The sequence below is a fragment of the Malaclemys terrapin genome, chromosome 16 (genome assembly GCF_027887155.1).
Source record: "Malaclemys terrapin pileata isolate rMalTer1 chromosome 16, rMalTer1.hap1, whole genome shotgun sequence".
In the NCBI taxonomy this organism is placed as follows: Eukaryota; Metazoa; Chordata; order Testudines; family Emydidae; genus Malaclemys; species Malaclemys terrapin.
In genome coordinates this window covers 6,190,984-6,210,704 of record NC_071520.1, presented here as the reverse complement: position 1 = coordinate 6,210,704, position 19,721 = coordinate 6,190,984, and the positions used below count along the sequence as shown (strand labels likewise).

The 19,721-nt window shown below is 52.2% G+C and overlaps 1 protein-coding gene across 2 annotated transcripts; it reads left to right on the top strand.

The window, feature by feature from the left end:
* The first annotated feature begins 1,344 nt into the window (after positions 1 to 1,344).
* Positions 1,345 to 19,276, top strand: SLC7A4 (solute carrier family 7 member 4). Of its 2 annotated transcripts, none has more exons than XM_054006600.1 (5): positions 1,345 to 1,480; positions 10,132 to 11,204; positions 11,927 to 12,603; positions 14,304 to 14,412; positions 15,426 to 19,276. In XM_054006600.1, exons 2-5 carry the CDS (start codon positions 10,223 to 10,225, stop codon positions 15,617 to 15,619), a joined length of 1,962 nt encoding a protein of 653 aa, XP_053862575.1. In that variant the 5' UTR covers positions 1,345 to 1,480; positions 10,132 to 10,222; the 3' UTR covers positions 15,620 to 19,276. The 2 variants fall into 2 exon arrangements, with proteins under 2 accessions (XP_053862575.1, XP_053862576.1); XM_054006601.1 differs by lacking the exon at positions 1,345 to 1,480 and adding an exon at positions 1,522 to 1,580.
* The last annotated feature ends 445 nt before the right edge of the window (positions 19,277 to 19,721 follow it).

The following is a 19,721-nucleotide window of genomic DNA, read 5'->3' as shown; positions in this document are numbered from 1 at the left end:
ATGTACATGACATAGGGGCATTGCTGGCACATGATGGCATATATCACATTGGTAGATGTGCAGGTGAACGAACCCCTGATGGCGTGGCTGATGTGATTAGGCCCTATGATGGTGTCACTTGAATAGATATGTGGACAGAGCTAGCATTGGGCTTTGTTGCAAGGATAGGTTCCTGGGTTAGTGGTTTTGTTGTATGGTGTGCGGTTGCTGGTGAGTATTTGCTTACGGTTGGGAGGCTGTTGCCTCACATCAGCATTCAGAGAGAATTTCTCAGCCAGTGGGTCACGACCCCCAAGGGGATCACAAAAAGCAATTGGGGGAGTGGGAGGTGCTGAAAACTTTATTGCTGGCTGAAGCAAACAAACTCTCACTCCCTGCACCCCCTCCCTCTTTAAGGTCGAGTACTTTGTCTACCTCTCCAAGCACCCACTCCCCCTCAGTTCTATAGGCTGATCACTGTTGGCATTGATCCATTTTTACTCTTACTTTTCTACTCAATGTAAAGGGGTGGGGGGAGTTGTGACAATTGGAGGGAGGGGTCATCAGCCCTCACCAGCGTAAGACAGAGGCTCAGGGGTGTAGTGAACGAGGCAGCAGTGGGAGCCAGGTGGGTCTCCTGGTGCAGGTAACAGAGCTGGGCCGAGCAGAACCACTTCTAGCCTTGTCTCGGTCCCAGACTTTCTTTAACTCCCCCTCCTCTGTCTGTCCTTGGGGCAGGCACTGGCCTTCCTGGTTGGAAAGTGCCAAAAACCAGTGGGAGAACACTTCAACCTCTCTAATCACTCAGTGACAGACTTGAATTGCCTAGGGAGGTTGTGGAATCTCCATCTCTGGAGATATTTAAGAGTAGGTTAGATAAATGTCTATCAGGGATGGTCTAGACAGTATTTGGTCCTGCCATGCGGGCAGGGGACTGGACTCGATGACCTCTCGAGGTCCCTTCCAGTCCTAGAATCTATGAATCTATGTTCCTCACAAGCCGTGCTGTGAAGGGCGGATTCACACCCAGGGCTGCCCACAGGGTGACGACACAGCAAGTGTGAAAAATTGGGGTGGGGGTAATAGGAGCCGCTATAAGAAAAAGACCCCCAAAGCGGGACTGTCCCTATCAAATGGGGGTATCTGGTCAGCCTAGTTGCCCCAAGGGCCAGCGAGCGAGCGCAGCTCGAGGGCTCACCGGGCGCCTTTGCAAGGTTGGCCTTTGTCTCCGAGTCCCCGGGGCTGGGGAAAGGCGCCTGCGTGCGAGGCGCTGATACCGCGGGGACGGGCGCGCCGGGCAGAGACCCCGCCCTGGTCCAGGCGGGGGGCGGGTCGGGGCGCGGTCCCCGGGGGCAGCCGCAGCGAGGCTGCAGAACCAGCCCTGTGCCGAGCCGAGCCGAGCCGAGCCCAGCCCGCGGCGCGATGCCCGGGCGCAGCCTGATCCGGGCCCTGCCGGCCGGCCGCGGGGCGGAGCGAGCACCGGGCGGAGCGCGGCGCGCAGGTAAGTACGGCGGGGGCCGGCCGGGTCCTGCGCGGGGACAGGGGAGCGATGCCCGCGGCCCGCACCGCATCATCCCCTCCGCGGCCCGGCGCCGGGGCAGGTAAGCGCGGCCCGCCCCGCCCCCCTGGCACCTGTGCAGCCCAGGGCCGGAGCCACCCCCCTGGGGTCGCGGCGAGCAGGAGGGGCCGGGGCGAGGTGCCCCCCCGGTCCCCGGCCTTGCACGCACTCCCCTCCCCCACCCTGGCACCGGGCGCTGCGGGGGGTGCGGGCACTGCCGTCTGTCCCTTGCCCCCCCCCCCGGCTCAGTCGTGGCAGGCTGGGTCTGGGAGAACTGCTCCACCCCGAGCCGGACAGGTGGCAAGAGATCTCCCAGCAGCAGTGAGCGGCCAGCTTCCCCCTTGCCTCCCGCAGCTGGCCAGGCCAGGAAGGGAACGGGGAGCCAGTCCCCTTGGGGGCAGGGACTGCCTGTGCCCCCCCAGTCCCTGGATCTGAGCACAACAGTCTCTGTCCAGCTGGCCTGTCTGCCTGGGCCGCAGCCGGGAGCAGGAGGGGCGGCTTGTTCGCTGGCTGGGCTTTGCCCTGGTGCCGGGAGGAGGGTGCCATCCGTTCCCCTGAACATTGGAGTTCCCAGAGGATTTGGGGCTAGCGGTCAAGCTCCGTTGGTGGTGCCTTGGGATAGAGGGAGCTGGCTACCCCTAAAAGATGCAGAATGGGAGAGAAAAACCCCATTCCCCCTCCCCCAGAGGGCAGTGCAGCCAGTGAGGGCAGAGTAACTGGGGCCTGGGGCGGGGAGTGATTGGGGCAGATGAAAGAAAACTGGAGGATGGTGTTACTGATGGGCTGGAGCGAGTGGGGCAGTGGGTAATAGGGGGTGGGGTGGGGAGGAGCTGAGGCCAGAGGAGCAGGAGGCCGGAATTAAGGGACCAATAGCTGGAGCCAGTGGGTATATGAAGGGTGGGGCCTGGGTGAACTAGCACCCAGGTTGAACAAGTGGATTTAGGGTTGCAGCAGCTGGGATCAATGGGTGGAGAGGAGCCATGGTCAGGAAGCTACCAGGTCCAGGGCTCCTGGGAGGAGCTGGGGTCGCTCTGAGAGCCAGGGGAGGGGATAGTTAGACTGGGGGAGCATGGAGGGTTGTTGGGAACTGAGACCCCTCTGGGGCAGAGAGCTTGGGGACAGGTAGTTTGGTCCTGGGAGGTTAAGGAGGCTTCAGGGAGCTGGGAGCCTGACAGGCAAGTGGGACAGCCTGGCCCTGTATAGAGGGAGAAGCTGGTCTCTGGTTGAAGAGTGGGCAGAAGATGTTACACGATTCCCTGAGTGGGTGGCCGACACTGCCGTTACTGGGGCTGTCTGGTTCTAAATGCAGGCACCGCTTCTGTCGGAGCTGAAAGAACCGGCTCTGTTCGCCAAAGCTGTAGCAGGCTCCTCAACCTGTGGATGTGGGCCAGCCGCTACTAGAGAGGGACGGAGCCCCATGGAGTGGGTGTGGGTTGCGCACCAGAGGAGGGCACACAGCAGGAGCTGGGACAGTGAGGGGATGTTTATACTGCAATTACAGGGTACGAATGCAGTATAGACCTACCTCGAGTCTGGTCCTGCACTCACCACCTCAGCAGTATGGTGGAGAAAGGGGCAGCCCTGTCTCCAAGGCCTGGCCAGTGATGATCATCTAGGGAACGTGGCACAGGGCCCCTCCCTGCCTGACTGTACTAGTTTAGGTTTATACAGTCCCTCAGTACGAGGAGCCCACGCACTCCTGACGCTCTGGAAATGTGTGATAAAAGTGGACTAGTCCAGTAGCCACTATTGACCAGTTATTTGCATCAGTAACCCAGTACCTGGGAGGTTTCAAAGTAGCAGCCGTGTTAATCTGTATCCGCAAAAAGAACAGGAGTCCTTGTGGCACCTTAGCGACTAACACATTTATTTCAGCATAAGCTTTCGTGGGCTACAGCCCACTTCATCGGATGCATAGAGTGAAACACACAGACAGAAGATATTTATCCATACAGAGAACATGAGAAGGTGGAAGTACACATACCAATTGTAAGAGGCCAATCAATTGAGATGAGCTATCAGCAGCAGCAGAAGAAAAAACTTTGAAGTGATAATCGAGATGACCCATAGAAGGTGTGAGGAGAACTTAACATGGGGGAAAAAATTTCAATTAGTGTAATGAACCAACCATTCCCAGTTCTCTGTTTAGACCTAAGTTAATTGTGTCTAATTTGCATATTAATTCGAGTTCAGCAGTCTCTCTTTGGAGTCTGTTTTTGAAGTTTTTTTTGTTGCAAAACTGACACCTTCAAGTCTGTCACTGAGTGATTAGAGAGGTTGAGTGTTCTCCCACTGGTTTTTGAATGTTATGATTCCTGATGTCAGATTTGTGTCCATTTATTCTTTTGCGTAGAGACTGTCCGATTTGGCCAATGTACATGGCAGAGGGGCATTGCTGGCACATGATGGCATATATCACGTTGGTAGATGTGCAGGTGAACGAGCCCCTGATGGTGTGGCTGATGTGGTTAGGTCCTATGATGGTGTCACTTAAATAGATATGTGGACAGAGCTGTCATCAGGCTTTGTTGCAAGGATAGGTTCCTGGGTTAGTGTTTTTGCTGTATGGTGTGCGGTTGCTGGTGAGTATTTGCTTCAGGTTTGGGGGCTGTCTGTAAGCGAGGACAGGTCTGTCTCCCAAGATCTGTGAGAGTGAGGGATTGTCTTTCAGGATAGGTTGTAGATCTCTGATGATGCGCTGGAGAGGTTTTAGTTGGGGGCTGAAGGTGGCGGCTAGTGGCGTTCTGTTATTTTCTTTGTTGGGCCTGTCCTGTAGTAGGTGGCTTCTGGGTATTCTTCTGGCTCTGTCAATCTATTTTTTCACTTCAGCAGGTGGGTATTGTAGTGTAAGCAGAGTCAGGATAAGCTCTACCCTGACATCTGGTGGTGAATTATGGTGAGGGTTGAAAAGAACTTCAGGGGCTGACCTTGTTTGCATAGGCACACCTACCCGCCTATTCTGGGACAACAACAACTGAAAGTGGTTACTTTGGCTGGTGCGGGATCCCCAGTTTCTCTGTTGTTGGAGCAGGAAGAATAAAGTGTTGTTACCCTGATTCGGTGAAGCAAGGCCAGTGGAACTGTTGTATGACAGAAAGACTCACCAGTAATTAAGTAGCACTTGCTAGACAGGGGCATGGGTTATAAAACTCAGTGAATTGAGAGAGGGTGGGGGTATTTGTACCTGATGGTATGGGCCCTCTTTGAGGGCTTGAAACACCAATTGCACCACCTCCTCTCTCCACTGTTGAATGTCAGAGCTAACTTTGATGCATTAGGAGTCTAGTTACATAGGGTGCTGAGCTGAATTCACTTTGGACACTTAACACAGCACTCAGTGATCGCAGCTCTTAATAACGTTAGCACTTTTGTAATTTCAGCTCGTAGTAGAGGAGCCCCAGTGCTGGTGCACCATTGGCCCGAAGTGAATTCAGCTCAGCACCCTATGTAACTAGACTCCTAAATCTTGGGAGACAGACCTGTCCTCGCTTACAGACAGCCTCCCAACCAAATACTCACCAGCAACCGCACACCATACAACAAAAACACTAACCCAGGAACCTATCCTTGCAACAAAGCCCAATGCCAGCTCTGTCCACATATCTATTCAAGTGACACCATCATAGGACCTCTAAGGTGACACAAGGACTCCTGTTCTTTTTCCAGTACCTGGGAATGATCCAAGATCTTTGTGACCTGCAGTTCCAAGCGGCTCAGGAACAATGGTCTTTGCAGCGTGCTCAGAAGGTCGATAGACTAGGGCTCTTTGCTGTGCTAGCCAATGCCCTGATTCTGGGCCATGTGCTAACTTCTTTCTTTGATGTGTTTAGCATCAAAGGGGGTGGAGCCCAGGCACAGGAATTCCCCTGGTGAAGGCGGGGGAGTCCACTGATGTTAAAGGGGGGCTTCTCATTGCCCTCAGGTTAGGGGCATGTTGGGAGAGGAGTGTTGGAGGAGGAGGGAAGGGGACTTGCCAGAGCACTGCACTCTGGCTGTCCTGGTCTGCTGGATGGCTCCATAGGCAGTAACCATAAGTTAGGGCAGCCCCTGGACTGCTCTAGTTTACAGCTGTAACAAACCGCGGCCCAAAGACACGCCCAGAATCACGAAGGTGCAAAAGCGGCACCTGGCCACCTTTGTGCTCCTCCCCTCCTTGCCAATTCCAAACCACATCTGAGGTGGCAGCAACACTTTAAGAGCTTAATGTGCTCACGTTGGGGGGACCCAGTAATTTCCATCCCAGGATACTGAAAGAGCTGGCACATGACATTTAAATCCAGTAGCAAGGATGTTAATAAAACGATCAAACTGGGGGTGGTACCATGTGACTGGCAAATCACTAATGTAATACTTAAGAAAGGGGGGCAGGGGAGTGATCTGGGCAATGATAGACCTGTCAGGGTATGTCTACACAGCAAAAGAAACCCTGCAGCTGGCCTGTGCCAGCCGACTCGGGCTCACGGAGCTTGGGCTGCTTCATCGTTGTGCAGACTTCCAGGGCTCTGGGACCCTCCCACCTTGCAGGATCCCAGAGCCCGATCTCCAGCCTGAGCCTGGACATCTACACTGCACTGAAACCACCCCACAGCCTGAGCCCTGTGAACCCGAGTTGGCTGGCACGGGCCAGCTGCAGGTGTCCAGTTGTGGAGAAACACACTTAGTCTGACCTCAATAGATACATAAGGCTTTAAAATAAACTGAGAAGGAAAGAATAATTAAATACATGGAAGTAAATGGAAAAAGGAAGGTAATGCAGCATGCGCTGACCAAAGGAAGACAGTGCCAAGCTAACCCAATGTCTTTTTGTGATAATTGATATTTTAGGTGAGGGAAATGCCATAGATCTACTATCAGTAAAGCATTTGATACAGTACTACATTATCAGGGAAGCAGGAGAAGATGGGAGTTGGTACAAGAATTGTAAGGTGGTAAGGAACTGGCTAAAGGAGAGGACCACGGGTTGTGCTGAAAAGTGAATGATGGACTGGCAGAAGGCTACTCAAGGATCAGTCTTGAATATTTTTATTAAGGACCTTGGCACAAGAAATAGGACGAGTGCAAACGAAATTTGCTGATGACACAAAGTTGAGGGGCACCATCAGTACAGAGGGGGATCAGACTAGGTACACAAGAAGAACCGAATGACCTAGAGGATGGGGGGAAGGGCAGTGGGATGAAATTTCATAGTACAAGGTTCAAGATCATGCAGCTAGGGACTAATAACAAGAATTTCTGCTACAAGCTGGAGGCTCCTCAGTTGGAAGTGATGAAGAGGAAAGAGACCTGGGTATGTGGGTTGATCGTAGGATGACTATGAGCCGCCAATGTGACGTGACTGTGAAAAAGCAAATGTGACCCTTGGATGGATCAGGTGAGGCATTTCCTGTAAAGCTATTGAAGTATTAATGCCATTGTACAAGGCACTGGTAAGACCTCCTCTGGAATACTGCGTATGCTTCTGGTCACCCATGTTAAAACCCAACACTCCCCCACACACCAACTGGAACTGATGCAGAGAAGGGCTACTAGGTTAATCAGGGGAATGGAGAGCCTGTCTTAGTAGAGGAAATTAAGAGCTTGGCTTTTTTAGCCTTGCAAAAAGAAGGCTGAGAGGGATCTGAATGCGCTCTATAATTACATCGGGGAGGAAGAGGGGAGTGGAAGTGGGTAAACTTTATGGAGGGTGAAGAGCTATTTAAGCTAAAGCACAATGTTGGCACAAGAACAAATGGGGATAAATTGGCTATGAACAAATTTAGGTCTGAAATTAGAAGAAGCTATGTGGGCAAAAAAACCTAACCAGTTTTAAGATAGAGCTTGACAAATTTATGAGTGGGATTGTATGATGGTGTTACGTGTGGTATGGGGGGCAGGACTCAGCAGCCATGGAGGTCTCTTCCAGTTCATGTCTTATGTTCCTAAAATCTTGTGCGTCAGGACTTCAGCTGGTCACCTGTAGGGACCAGAAAGGAATGTACTTCCGGTGTTTTGGGTGGGAAAGATCCTTCCTCTGAAGCATCAGAGATGGCCAAAGCTGGAGAGGGGACCCTAGATGGGATGGGCCAGTGCTCTCAGGTGGTTCTGTAAATCCTCTCTCAGGACTTGGCTATTGAGTCTTGCTCACATGCTCAGGGTCTAACTGATCACCATATTTGGGATCGGGAAGGAATTTTCCCCCAGGACAGATTAGCAGTGACCTTGGGGCATTTTCATCTTCCTCAGCAGCACTGGGTGTGGGTCAGTTGCTAGAGTGATCTCAGCATATCTCACTAAATTGATTCCCTGCCCTTGCCTGGGGCATTGGTTCACCCTTAGTCCCTCCTCTTCTCTGCCTTTGGCACATCACAGTCTAGTCTTCTGGGGTCTGTATTATGTTGGTCTAATTCTGGTTGTTGGGTTTGGTGTGGGGGTGGCTGGAAGGGTTGGTGGCCCGTGCTATACAGAAGGTCAGATGAGATGATCCGGGGGTCCATTCTAACCTTAAACCTGTGATTCTGTCTACCTGGAATGTTGATACATTTTCTGCTTAGACACAGCGGGGCCTAATTCATCCCTTATCCGTTCTCCCTGCACCCAGCCACCATCTGTAGATTGTCTTCTCCTTTCCTGAATTGTGCTTTGCCCAGGAAGATCTCTGAGATATCCTTGTGTAACAGAGCCCGGTTGTCGGGCAGGTGGGATCGAACTGGGGTTTCTGGAGCTTAGTGCATAAGCCTCTACTGCGAGAGCTAAAAGCCATATGGCTGTTAGCTGAGGCCGTCGAGCAGACTCATTAATCTCTCTCTCTGTGGTCTCTGTGCCACTCGATGGGACAGACCCCACCCCCAGGAGGTGTGTGGGTTACACACGTCATAGCACATAGCACAACTCCCCCCCCTAGGACCGGGCTAGCCAGAGGCCCTCAGCATCTGTTCGGGAGCTGATCCCGCTCGTTGCTGTAAATCACCAATTCCAAGGCTGGTTGTTTTACTCAGCTGCAGTTTTAAAAAAATGGAGGAACAAACATACACTAAACATTCAGCATGGGAGAAACTGACTGACCCCGTGTATTGAAACAGCATTTTTTAAAATGTAATTTCATAATTTTTTTAAAAGCCACAATAACGTTTCTGTTTGTTCCTTTTGGACCATATGTCTCTGCACGTGGGTCCCCAGCAGAGGTGGAACCTTTAGATGCACAGCACAGACCTCTGAGCATTAACAGACTTCGCTTCTGGGGGACCAGCCACTAACGAGGGATGAGGCAGGCACTTTGCCAGTGGGTTTCACAGCTGCTGGCTAACAGCAGAGGAATGAAATCCTGGGTTCAGTTACAGGTTCTGGGGGGGAGTGTCCTGTAATGATTGAGGCCCTTTCTGCCCCATCCCCTCTGCTCCTTCTCCTCCCCTCCAGCCCCTGCCCCTCTGCTCCTCCACCCTTTGTATTGGAGCCAGGCTGCTGCCTTGTCCTGACCCTGTCCCCACAGCATCTGGGAGGATGGATTAGAGGGAAAGTCCTGCTGAGCCCCCACTGTCCTGGGATGGAGCATGCTCTGTGGGAACAGAATATGATCAGTCTGGTCAGCACGTAGGAGGCGGGAGGGAACGGTGCATGCTCAGTGCAGTTGGTCTCTGATACTAATGCTGCCAGTCTCTACTGAGCATTGTTGTGTGAACCGAAATCTTAAAGGCTTAAAATGGGACCAAATTTGGGCAGGTTTTCAAGGGGACACCAAAAGGCACATCCCTGACTATAGGGTAACCTCCCTGCCAAATGTCAGGCCCTGCTTCAGAGCCTGGAGGGGCTAGAGTTTCGCAGTGAAATAGTTGTAGGGGTTTTTGTGCACATAGGCAAAACAGTGTATTTTTTTTGCCTCTTAACCTTGTGCTCAGAAACAGCTGAACAGGTTCTGATAACCTCTAAAAAGAGTCAGGCCGAGGTAGACACCCAGCACTGGGAATTTCAGCCCAAGCCCTTAATGTTTGGCAAAGTGATATGCAACTGAAAATGGTCTTATCATTGAAAGTGTCAGTCAGCCTTCACTAGAGGTGATACTACCAGCTCTGCCTAAAATACCCATTTCAAAGAAGTGATGGGCTCCCGTGTAAATGCTTTGTGGGTACACATATGGACTCAATTCTGTGGCCTGTTAACAAAGGACAGGGGCACTCCTGGGTGAGCAGGAATCCTCCTGGGAAGGGACTTTCCGATGGAACACCGGTACATCTTAATAGATCATTGCTTCTTCCCTACTTCTCCTGGATTCCCTGGCTGCAGTGTGCAGCCGTAACACACAATTCCCCATAACCGGTGAGGTTCCTCGAGGAACAGCCAAGGCAGGCCTGAGTCTGGGAACGTAGGGGCTCGGCTGGAAACCTTCCTGAGCCCTTGCCACCCGCCTGCCCCCTGCTGGTAATTGTTGGGAGTTTGGAGAGAAGTATCCTTGGTCAGGTGATGTGTGTGTTACGCAATTGAGAGCCAGGCTAGTGCTTGCTGGACCTGAGTTAGTTAAAGTGTGGCCGTGGGGAGCAGGGAGGGAGAGGGGCTGGCTCGTGTTTGGGCCACGTGTGTAGTGGGGAGAGGAGCTGGTTCATGGTTTCTTTATTCCTCGCTAGGTTTTTGACTTGGAGACTTCTGCGCGACACGCTGCTCTGACCCTCCCTGTCCTTCTGCCATCCCTGCTGCGGGCGGGGCTGTCTGTCTGAGATGGCGGGCCGGCTGCCTCGCTCTGCGGACCTAACCCGCTTCTGCCAGAAACTCAACCGGGTGAAAACTCTGGAGGATGACATGATGGAGACGACCTTCAACAGATGCCTCTCCACCGTTGACCTGACGCTGCTGGGCATAGGGGGAATGGTTGGCTCTGGCCTGTACGTCCTCACGGGCACAGTAGCCAAGGAGATCGCTGGCCCTGCTGTCGTTGTCTCTTTCATCATTGCTGGCTTTGCCTCTCTGCTGGCAGCTCTCTGTTATGCCGAGTTCGGTGCCCGGGTGCCTAAGACAGGCTCCGCGTACATGTTCACCTACGTCTCCATGGGCGAGATCTGGGCCTTCCTGATTGGCTGGAATGTGCTCCTGGAGTACATGATCGGGGGCGCTGCGGTGGCAAGGGCATGGAGTGCCTATCTGGATTCCATATTTAGTCATAAAATAAAAAATTTCACCGAGACCCACGTTGGCACATGGCAGGTACCGTTCCTGGCACATTACCCAGACTTCCTGGCAGCAGGTGTCCTGCTGATAGCCACCGCATTCATCTCCTTTGGGGCCAAAGTATCTTCCTGGCTTAACCACGTGTTCTCGGCCATCAGCTTGGGTGTGATCCTCTTCATCCTCATTATGGGATTCATTCTCGCAGAACCCAAGAACTGGAGTGCCCAGGAAGGCGGCTTTGCTCCGTATGGACTGTCGGGCATCATGGCAGGCACGGCCACCTGCTTCTATGCCTTTGTAGGCTTTGACGTCATAGCAGCCTCCAGTGAAGAAGCCCGAAACCCCCAGAAGGCTGTTCCCAGAGCAATAGCCATCTCCTTGGGCCTGGCCGCGGGGGCCTATATACTGGTGTCCATGGTGCTGACGCTGATGGTGCCCTGGCACACTCTGGATCCCGACTCTGCCTTGGCAGATGCGTTTTACAGAAGAGGTTACTCGTGGGCAGGGTTTATAGTAGCTGCTGGTTCCATTTGTGGTAAGTATGGACAGGCTGAAAGCTCAGGTCCAGACTCCCAGTGCCCCAGTCCCTGGGCTAACAGCTAGGCCTGCGTCCTCTGGCAGGGTACGTGAAAGAAATGACCTCTCGGGTTATGCACTGCACGTTTCCAGGGCCTGAGTCATAGCTGCCAGGCTACTGGTTAGTGCTCAGAGTCCTGGGTGCCATCTCCAGGTTTGCCACTGACTCGCAGCATGACCTTGGCCAAGTCACTTAACCGCTCTGCTCCGTTTCCCCGGCTGTACTATGGGGATAGTAAATGCTGGGTGCTAACTCCATCTCCTTGGAGGCTGCCTCCCCTCTGAGTTGCTCCCATTGTCTGCGGTGCCTGTTGGTCTGTCCCGGGGCTGAGGGACCCTGGGAATGAAGCAGAGTCCTGGATGGAGTTCCTACTCCCAGGCAATCTCTCCCGATGGCAAAGTATTCTCTCGGGCTGCAGGGTCCTGGATCTGCCATGTGCCTGCTCCCTGGAAAACCACTGAGGAGCGATGGCCTCCACTGGAGTGAGCAGATGAGCCTGACCGGGGCCTCCTCATGGGAGAGATCCCCACACTCACTGGCAGGTGCACATGAGCTCAGGAACTGCACTGCTGCCTTGTCTCTGAGCCAGCTCTGGTCCCTGGGGTGGTGTGGGCAGGTTCGGGTGCGTGACTCTGACCCTGTGGCCTCTCTCTCTTTCTTTATCCTTCCCTCCCCCCCAGCGATGAACACGGTTCTGCTGAGCAACCTCTTCTCCCTCCCCAGAATTGTTTACGCCATGGCGGAGGATGGGCTTTTTTTCCGGGTGTTCTCCAGAGTGCACCCCCGCACGCAGGTGCCCGTGATCGGGATTGTGGTGTTTGGGGTGCTCATGGCTCTGATGGCCCTCGTCTTCGACCTGGAGGCCCTGGTGCAGTTCCTGTCCATTGGCACTCTGCAAGCTTACACCTTCGTTGCAGCCAGCATCATTGTGCTGCGCTTTCAGCAGGAGAAGTCGGCCGCTCCCCCGCAGCCTGCCGGGAGCCAGCCCAGTCCTGGGCCCAACGAGGGGGCTGGCCCCAGCGAGCTAAAGGAATACGAATCCTTCTCGGACAAGCTGCAGCTGGTGGGCACAGACAAAGCCAAAGTGCACCGGGAGCCAGGGCAGCTGAAGGCAGCGTTCGAGCCCTACCTGGAGTTCCTCAGCGACTTCTACCCTGGGGAGGTGGTCACCATTGCCGTGGTTACCTTGATGGTGTCTGCCATATGCCTGTGCTCCATCTTGGTATTTGGCAACACCCATCTTCACCTGCCCACCTGGAGCTACTCCCTGCTGCTGCTGCTCTTCAGCCTGGGATTTCTGCTCAGCTTGCTTCTCATTTGGGTCCATGAGCAACAGGAGAGCACCAAGACCTTTCAGGTAGCCACCTGCCCCCTTCATTCTCATGGGTTGCTGTGGCCTGGGGGAGGTTGGAATGGCCCTGGCACAATGTCTGCAGTAGAGGAAGGCTGGGCTTGTGGCTAAAGTGCAGGCTTTTCTTTTATTGGACCAACTTCTACTGGCGAGAGAGACCAGCTTTTGAGTTACACAGATCTCTTCTTCATCTATGACACCTTCGTCTCCATCGGTGGCACTCTGAATGTCCAAAATTAATATTATGTAGTTAACTCAAGCGATTAACTCAAAACAAATTAACTTGATTAAAAAAATTAATCGTGATTAATCACCGGTTTAATCACACCGGTAAACAATAATAGAATACCAATTTAAATTGTTTGATGCTTTTCTACATTTGTCAAATATATTGATTTCAATGACAAGTCAGAACACAAAGTGTACAGTCCTCACTTTGTATTTTTATTAAATATTTGCATTGTAAAAAAAGATAAACACAAGATAGTATTTTTCAATTCACCTCCTACAAGTACAGTAGTGCAATCTCTTTATCATGAAAGTGCAACTTACAAATGTAGTAGTTTTTTTAAATAACTGCACTCAAAAATAAAACAACGTAAAACTTTAGAGCCCACAAGTCCACTCAGTCCTACTTCTTGTTCAGCCAATTGCTCAGACAAATGAGCTTGTTTACATTTACAGGAGATAATGCTGCGCAATTCTTATTTACGTCACCTGAAAGTAAGAACAGATGTTCGTGTGGCACAATTGTAGCCAGTGTTGCAAGGTATTTACGTGCCAGATATGCTAAACATTCGCATGCCCCTTAGTACAGTCTACAAGCTGAAGGAAGATCTTTTGTTTATCTCTTTCCAGTGCAAATATTTGTAATAAAAAATAACCAAGTGAGCAGAGTACACTTTGTATTCTGTGTAATTGAAATCGATATGTTTGAAAATGTTGAAAAACATTCAAAATGTTTATAATACATTTAAATTGGTATTCTGTTGTTTCACAGTGTGATTAAAACTGCAATTGCAATTAATATTTTTAATCATTTGACGGCCCTAAAGAGATAAAGAGATTGCACTACTGTACTTGTAGGAGGTGAGTTATTATTATTAACCATTTGCATCAATCCTCTCCGTTATTTCCTAACAATTCCTATGCATCAATGTGGTCTAACTACCTACATAGTGCCTGGTAACCTAAAGACCAAACCCACCCTGAACTCCCTTCTTCAGAAGTCTTGCCCTGTCCCTTTCATGGTCTCCTGCTTACCTTCTGTGAATAAGAGTGCAAAATTATGACCGAAAGTTATATTCCTCTAGGCCTATACTATCATAAATAAAACCCGGCCTTTAGCATAACTACTACTACTATTAGGCCTCCTACAACAAATCCTTAATATAGCAAATCTGGTAACCCAATTGCTTATGTTCACCTGCTTGCCCCCCAGGTCTGTTTCAACCTAGTAAGCAAAACATCAAGACAAGGAGGCATTAAGTATCAATGTTTTGATACTCAAAACATTAAGGTCAATCCTATACCCCTATATCATTATACTCACTGCAAGCAGGGGAAAGGTCATAGGTCAATATCATTTGAAGAATTGTTCTCAGCAGTTGTCCACCCTTCCCTGGCCTTCGAATGTGTGCGCTCAGCCTTAGTGGTGACTGTCGTAGGCGTGTTCTCTCCTTATCACTGGCTGCTCTTCCTTGCAGATACCACTTGTGCCGCTCACTCCTGCGCTGAGTATTCTCCTGAACGTCTATCTCATGCTAAAGCTGAGCTACATGACGTGGCTTCGATTCTCCGTCTGGCTGATCCTAGGTGAGTTCAGGCGGGGGCCAATCAGTGAGGTTGCCTCCCCTGAGAAGCAGGCCCATTCGAAGCTGAGGAGCTGGTGCCATCCATGGTGATGCTGGGCTGGGTCATACAATCCCTCTAACAAAGCCTGGAGAACGATGTTTGAATGACTAGGGAGTCGGACGCAGACAAAGATATCCTTGGGGGGAAAGCGGAGCAGTTGATTTGCCCCCGATGCTGCCAAGCCGCTCGCTAAAGAACTTCTCCGACAACTGGCAGCTCTCACCAACTAGCCAAAGGCTGTTGAGGAGATGAGGAAGGGACAAAAGCAAGTGCAGAGCTGATCTCCCAAAAGAAATGTATGACCCTGGCAATCGCCAAACCACAGCCTAACTTGCATCGCTCAGAACAGAGCGGCACAAAGGGTAAGAGCATCAGTAGCCGCCCAGGGGGCGTCGGCGCCAAGGGAGCGATCGGCTGCTAGAGCAGAGAATCGAGAATCTACTGCTGTTTATTATAAAAAGCCTTGGCGGAGTGGAATGCAGCTTGGCTAGGGAGTTGTAGGCCAAGTGTTTGATAAAATGCATCTCGCTGTCAGTGGGGAAATGAATTAAAATTGTCTTGGGTTAAAAAAATAAAAATCAGTGAAATGGCCCTGGCTGGTCTGGGGAAGTAAGGAGGGAAATCGGGCCAACGGCCTGTTAAGGCTTTGGTTTTAACTCTCCGGCAGGGGGTGTGGATACTACGATGGTCACGGCCGTTATAAAGAGATGGGAAGTGATACTGTCACATGGTCTGAAACTGGTGGAAGGCCCATAGACAATGGGCCATGGCGAATGCCAGCTGGTTGAGTGGGCGGGTGGGAGCTGGTGGGGGGCCTGCTTTCATTTCCCTCCCTTTCCTAGTCAGAGCCTCCATCGCATGGGTGTCTCCCTCCCACCCTCGCTGAGTCAGATACTGCTCAGTTCTGCTCTTCTCCTCCAAGCTCCTTTGCCTTGCTGCTAAAGCAAACTCTCTCTCTCTCTCTGCTGCAACAGGCCTCCTGGTGTACTTCGGTTACGGCATCTGGCACAGCAAAGAGAACCTGCGTGAGCCCACGTCCCGCAATGTGAGCGCCCGCTACGTGGTGTTCCCTAGCAGCAGCCTGGAGGAGACGGTGCAGGCGGTTCAACCCAACCCCCAGCCCTTGACGGAGCTGCCCGACATGGTGACTGAGGAAGCCAAGCGATGATGCGGCAATGGCGTAGCAGCCTCCCTGCGTGAAAAAGGACACCCCCCCCCCCCATCCCCACTTTCCTCTGCCGAAACAGCTGCCAGGGCTGGGTCTTCCCTGAGCAAACTCTGGGCTCTGGAGACAGGACGGTGATACACACGCTTCTCCATCCGCACTCACAGCAAAAGCACTAGGGAGGTGATGGCTGCCTCCTTTCCCATACCCTGGCACACAGGGATCTGGCTTTTATCCCTACCTCTAGCTCGTAGTAACGTGTAAGCCGTGTCTTCCCCAACTGCTCCACCCGAATCCCCTGCCAAACCCAGCACAACCCTCATAGCAACAGAGGAAAAAGAACGAGGAGTACCTGTGGCACCCTAGAGACTAACAAATTTATTTGAGCATAAGCTTTTGTGGGCTAAAACTCACTTTGTCAGATGCATGCAGTGAAAAATACAGTAAGAAGATAAATATACACACACAGAGAACATGAAAAAATGGGTGTTTCCATACCAACTATAATGAGACTAATCAATTAAGATGGGCTATTATCAGCAGGAGAAAAAAAAATTTTGTAGTGATAATCAGGATGGCCCATTTCCAACAGTTGAGAAGAAGGTGTGAGTAACAGTAGGGGAAAAAATTAGCATGGGGAAATAGGTTTTACTTTGTGTAATGACCTATCCACTCCCAGTCTTTATTCAGGCCTAATTTAATGGTGTCCAGTTTGCAAATTAATTCCAATTCAGCAGTTTCTTGTTGGAGTCTGTTTTTGAAACTTTTTTGTTGAAGAATTGCCACTTTTAGGTCTGTAATTGAGTGATCAGAGAGGTTGAAATGTTCTCCCACTGGCTTTTGAATGTTGTAATTCTTGACGTCTGATTTGTGTCCATTTATTCTTTTGCGTAGAGACTGTCTGGTTTGGCCACTGTACATGGCAGAGGGGCATTGCTGGCACACGATGGCATATATCACATTGGTAGATGTGCAGGTGAATGAGCCCCTGATGGTGTGGCTGATGTGATTAGGTTCTATGATGGTGTCACTTGAATAGATATGTGGACAGAGTTGGCAACGGGCTTTGTTGCAAGGATACGTTCCTGGGTTAGTGTTTTTGTTGTGTGGTGTGTGGTTGCTGGTGAGTATTTGCTTCAGGCTAGGGGACTGTCTGTAAGCAAGGACTGGCCTGTCTCCCAAGGTCTGTGAGAGTGAGGGATCATCCTTCAGGATAGGTTGTAGATCCTTGATGATGCGCTGGAGAGGTTTCAGTTGGGGGCTGAAGGTGACAGCTAGTGGCGTTCTGTTATTTTCTTTGTTGGGTCTGTCCTGAAGTAGGTGACTTCCTGGGTATTCTTCTGGCTCTGTCAATCTGTTTCTTCACTTCAGCAGGTGGGTATTGTAGTTTTAAGAACACTTGATAGAGATCTTGTAGGTGTTTGTTTCTGTCTGAAGGATTGGAGCAAATGCGGTTGTATCTTAAGGCTTGGCTGTAGACAATGGATCGTGTGATGTGGTCTGGATGAAAGATGGAGGCATGTAGGTAAGTATAGCGGTCAGTAGGTGTTAGCTCACAAAAGCTTATGCCCAAATAAATTTGTTAGTCTCTAAGGTGCCACAAGTACTCCTGTTCTTTTTGCTGATACTGACTAACATGGCTACCCCTCTGAAACATAGCAACAGAGGGGTCACGTTTCTTTTCTACAGCTCCACTGCTCTGTGCCCTGCCTGTCCTGAAATGTTAGGGGGCAGCAGAGCCAATGTGGCCATTCCCACCAGAGCCCACTGTCTTTTCCCATGGCCCAGGGTGTATGATGAAGGGTCTTTGGCAAACAGGTGAGAGGTGCCACCCAGGTCGTGCAGGGCTGGGAGTCAGGACTTTATCCTGGCTCTCACATGGACTCCTGGCCTCGGCTGAGTCCCTTCTCCCTAAACCTCATCCCCGTCAGTAACATGAGGGTGATGCTTAATTAGATGATGTGTGTAAAGCACTTGGAATGTGCAAAGCACTGTAAGTGCCCAGTGTCAAGGCATTTCTACGCTAGCTTTCCTGGCGTTCTTGGCACAGACCATCGGGTGCTGATCAGGCGCCTGCTGGCATTCCCTGCCCTGGCCCTGGTCAGCATGAAGCTGCATGTTCAAGAACCCAGTTCAGTGGGGTCACCCCCAGGGCACATTCGTGTGGTTCCATTATTCTAAAAGGCACAGAAATGAGTGTGGGGCTGGGGGGCGGCCCAGGCCTTTGTACTGAGTGGGGCTGGCAAAGGTGAGGTGCTCGGGTTGTAAATCCATGGCCGCAGAGGGAGTAGAAATTCCCCCCGCCCTTCGTTAGCTATTCCCATGCGAATGGTTTCTAGACAATCAATCACTTTCCTAGTGCATTACCCTGGCTGGGCCGCCGCTCACTCCTCCCAAGCGGCTGGGCTGCCTGACCACCAGCCTGACCCTCCTGTCCCCCCAGCCTCCCAGGCGTGTCAGTTTGCAGCGCTCAGCCCTGTACGACACACAGGCCAGCAAGGCCCGGCCCGGCCCGGCAGCTAGCGCACTCTGACAGTGAGAGGCAGGACCGGTGCAAGCTGTGCGGAACTAGGCCCCCTCTATGTGACTGCTGCCTGTTCAAACCTACAGCAGCCCTCCTGCGGCTGCCTCTCAATCCCATCCCACCGCTGAGACCGGGCCCCGCCAGGGGCTGCTTGGGGCTCAGGCTCTTGTGCCCCTAGCCCTTCGCAGTTTCCTTGTGGCCCTACAGGCTGCTCTCATGGCACACCGGGATGGGGGCAGGCCCTCGTGTCCCCGACGCCCTGGCAGGCTCTAGCCTCTAGGCTGTCCCTGCTCTGTTGCCAGCTTTCCTGGAAATTGGGCTGCGGCCTCCCCTCGCAAAGCCAGCTTTTGGGCTCCCCTCTGCCTGGTGTCAGGGTGAGGCCTTGCCCTGCAGATCAGTTCATCTCTGAGGCACCTTTGCCCATTTTCTCCTCTTGGCTGCTGTGCTGTGAGCTACTGCGCCCAGCTCTGACGTTAGGCCAGGGCCCCGGGGGAGCGTGAAAGTGGCTGTTGTTTACTGTACATCTCCCCCACCCTCCGCAGCTGCATACCGGGAGTGGGCCTGTCAGCTGTCCCCCGCCCTCCAGGCTGTGCTGTGGCCCCCGTGAGGTGCAGGTAGGCCTTGGGCCAGGTGTGAGTACGGCATTGGTACTGGGTGAGCTGCCGGCTCAGGCCTAGTTACTGGTATTTATTAGGAGGAAACGTGCAGCGACAACACGAGCACCACGGAAAGCACAATGGCCAGGCCCTGCAGCAAAGCCCCCCCCTCCCCAGCCTTGTGGAGCACTGGGAGGGGTTTGTATAAGGCAGGGACGCTGGGCTTACGGTCTGACAGCCTGGCTGTTTGCCCGCTGCAGCTGAGGGCTGCGCCTGGAGCCCACCGGAGGCAGCTGTGCAGGTTGGGCAGGAGATTGTGAATTGGCTGCGACTGCCTGAGGTGATGTATTTAGCACACGTTGTTCTGGGTCCTGGCTGCTCTGTGCTCTGTTGGTGCCGTCTTGCCCTGCACTGGCACTTGTGTTGTGTGAAATGTACCACCCGGGGGCTGCTATTGCCAATGGAGTTGTGTGTCCCTGCTGTGCTGTGCTCGGTGCCGCTGTGTAACAGCTTGTAATAAAGGTGCTGACACTAGCCCTACTTATAAATTATGGTCCTGCAATTGCTCTGCCTGGGCGGGAGTCTGTCTGCTCTGTAGTCCGTCTACCTGAAAGTGGAGTCAGCCTGGTGCAAGTCGGAGGCCAGCCCTGCTGGCCCTACAAAAAAGCCCCTTCTGAGGCACCCCACTGCCCCAGCAGGGATTAGGGCACAACTCTTCTTCCAAATCTCCAACAGCTTTGCTGCATTGTGCCCAAGTCCTGCAAAGACGGCACCCAGCCAGAAGCACCAGGGCAGAAAGGCTGGCTGCTGGCTCTGTGTGTTGGCCAACTCCATATGGAGATGAGTTTGAGACTTCCCTTTGAGGAGCAAGTCTACACAGCAGCAGGGGTATAGTGTCTGCGCTCCTGTGTCACCAGCCCCAGCCTTTAATAGGCCCCAGGGCTGAATTAACACACAGGCACTATAGATCCATGCCTAGGGCCCC

Bases quoted from the DNA above. Each gene is read 5' to 3' on its own strand.
- SLC7A4 (XM_054006600.1), top strand. From the start codon at position 10,223: ATGGCGGGCCGGCTGCCTCGCTCTGCGGACCTAACCCGCTTCTGCCAG. The intron at 11,205-11,926 runs GTAAGTATGGAC...CCTCCCCCCCAG, and splicing joins AGCTGCTGGTTCCATTTGTG to CGATGAACACGGTTCTGCTG. The intron at 14,413-15,425 runs GTGAGTTCAGGC...CTGCTGCAACAG, and splicing joins CTCCGTCTGGCTGATCCTAG to GCCTCCTGGTGTACTTCGGT.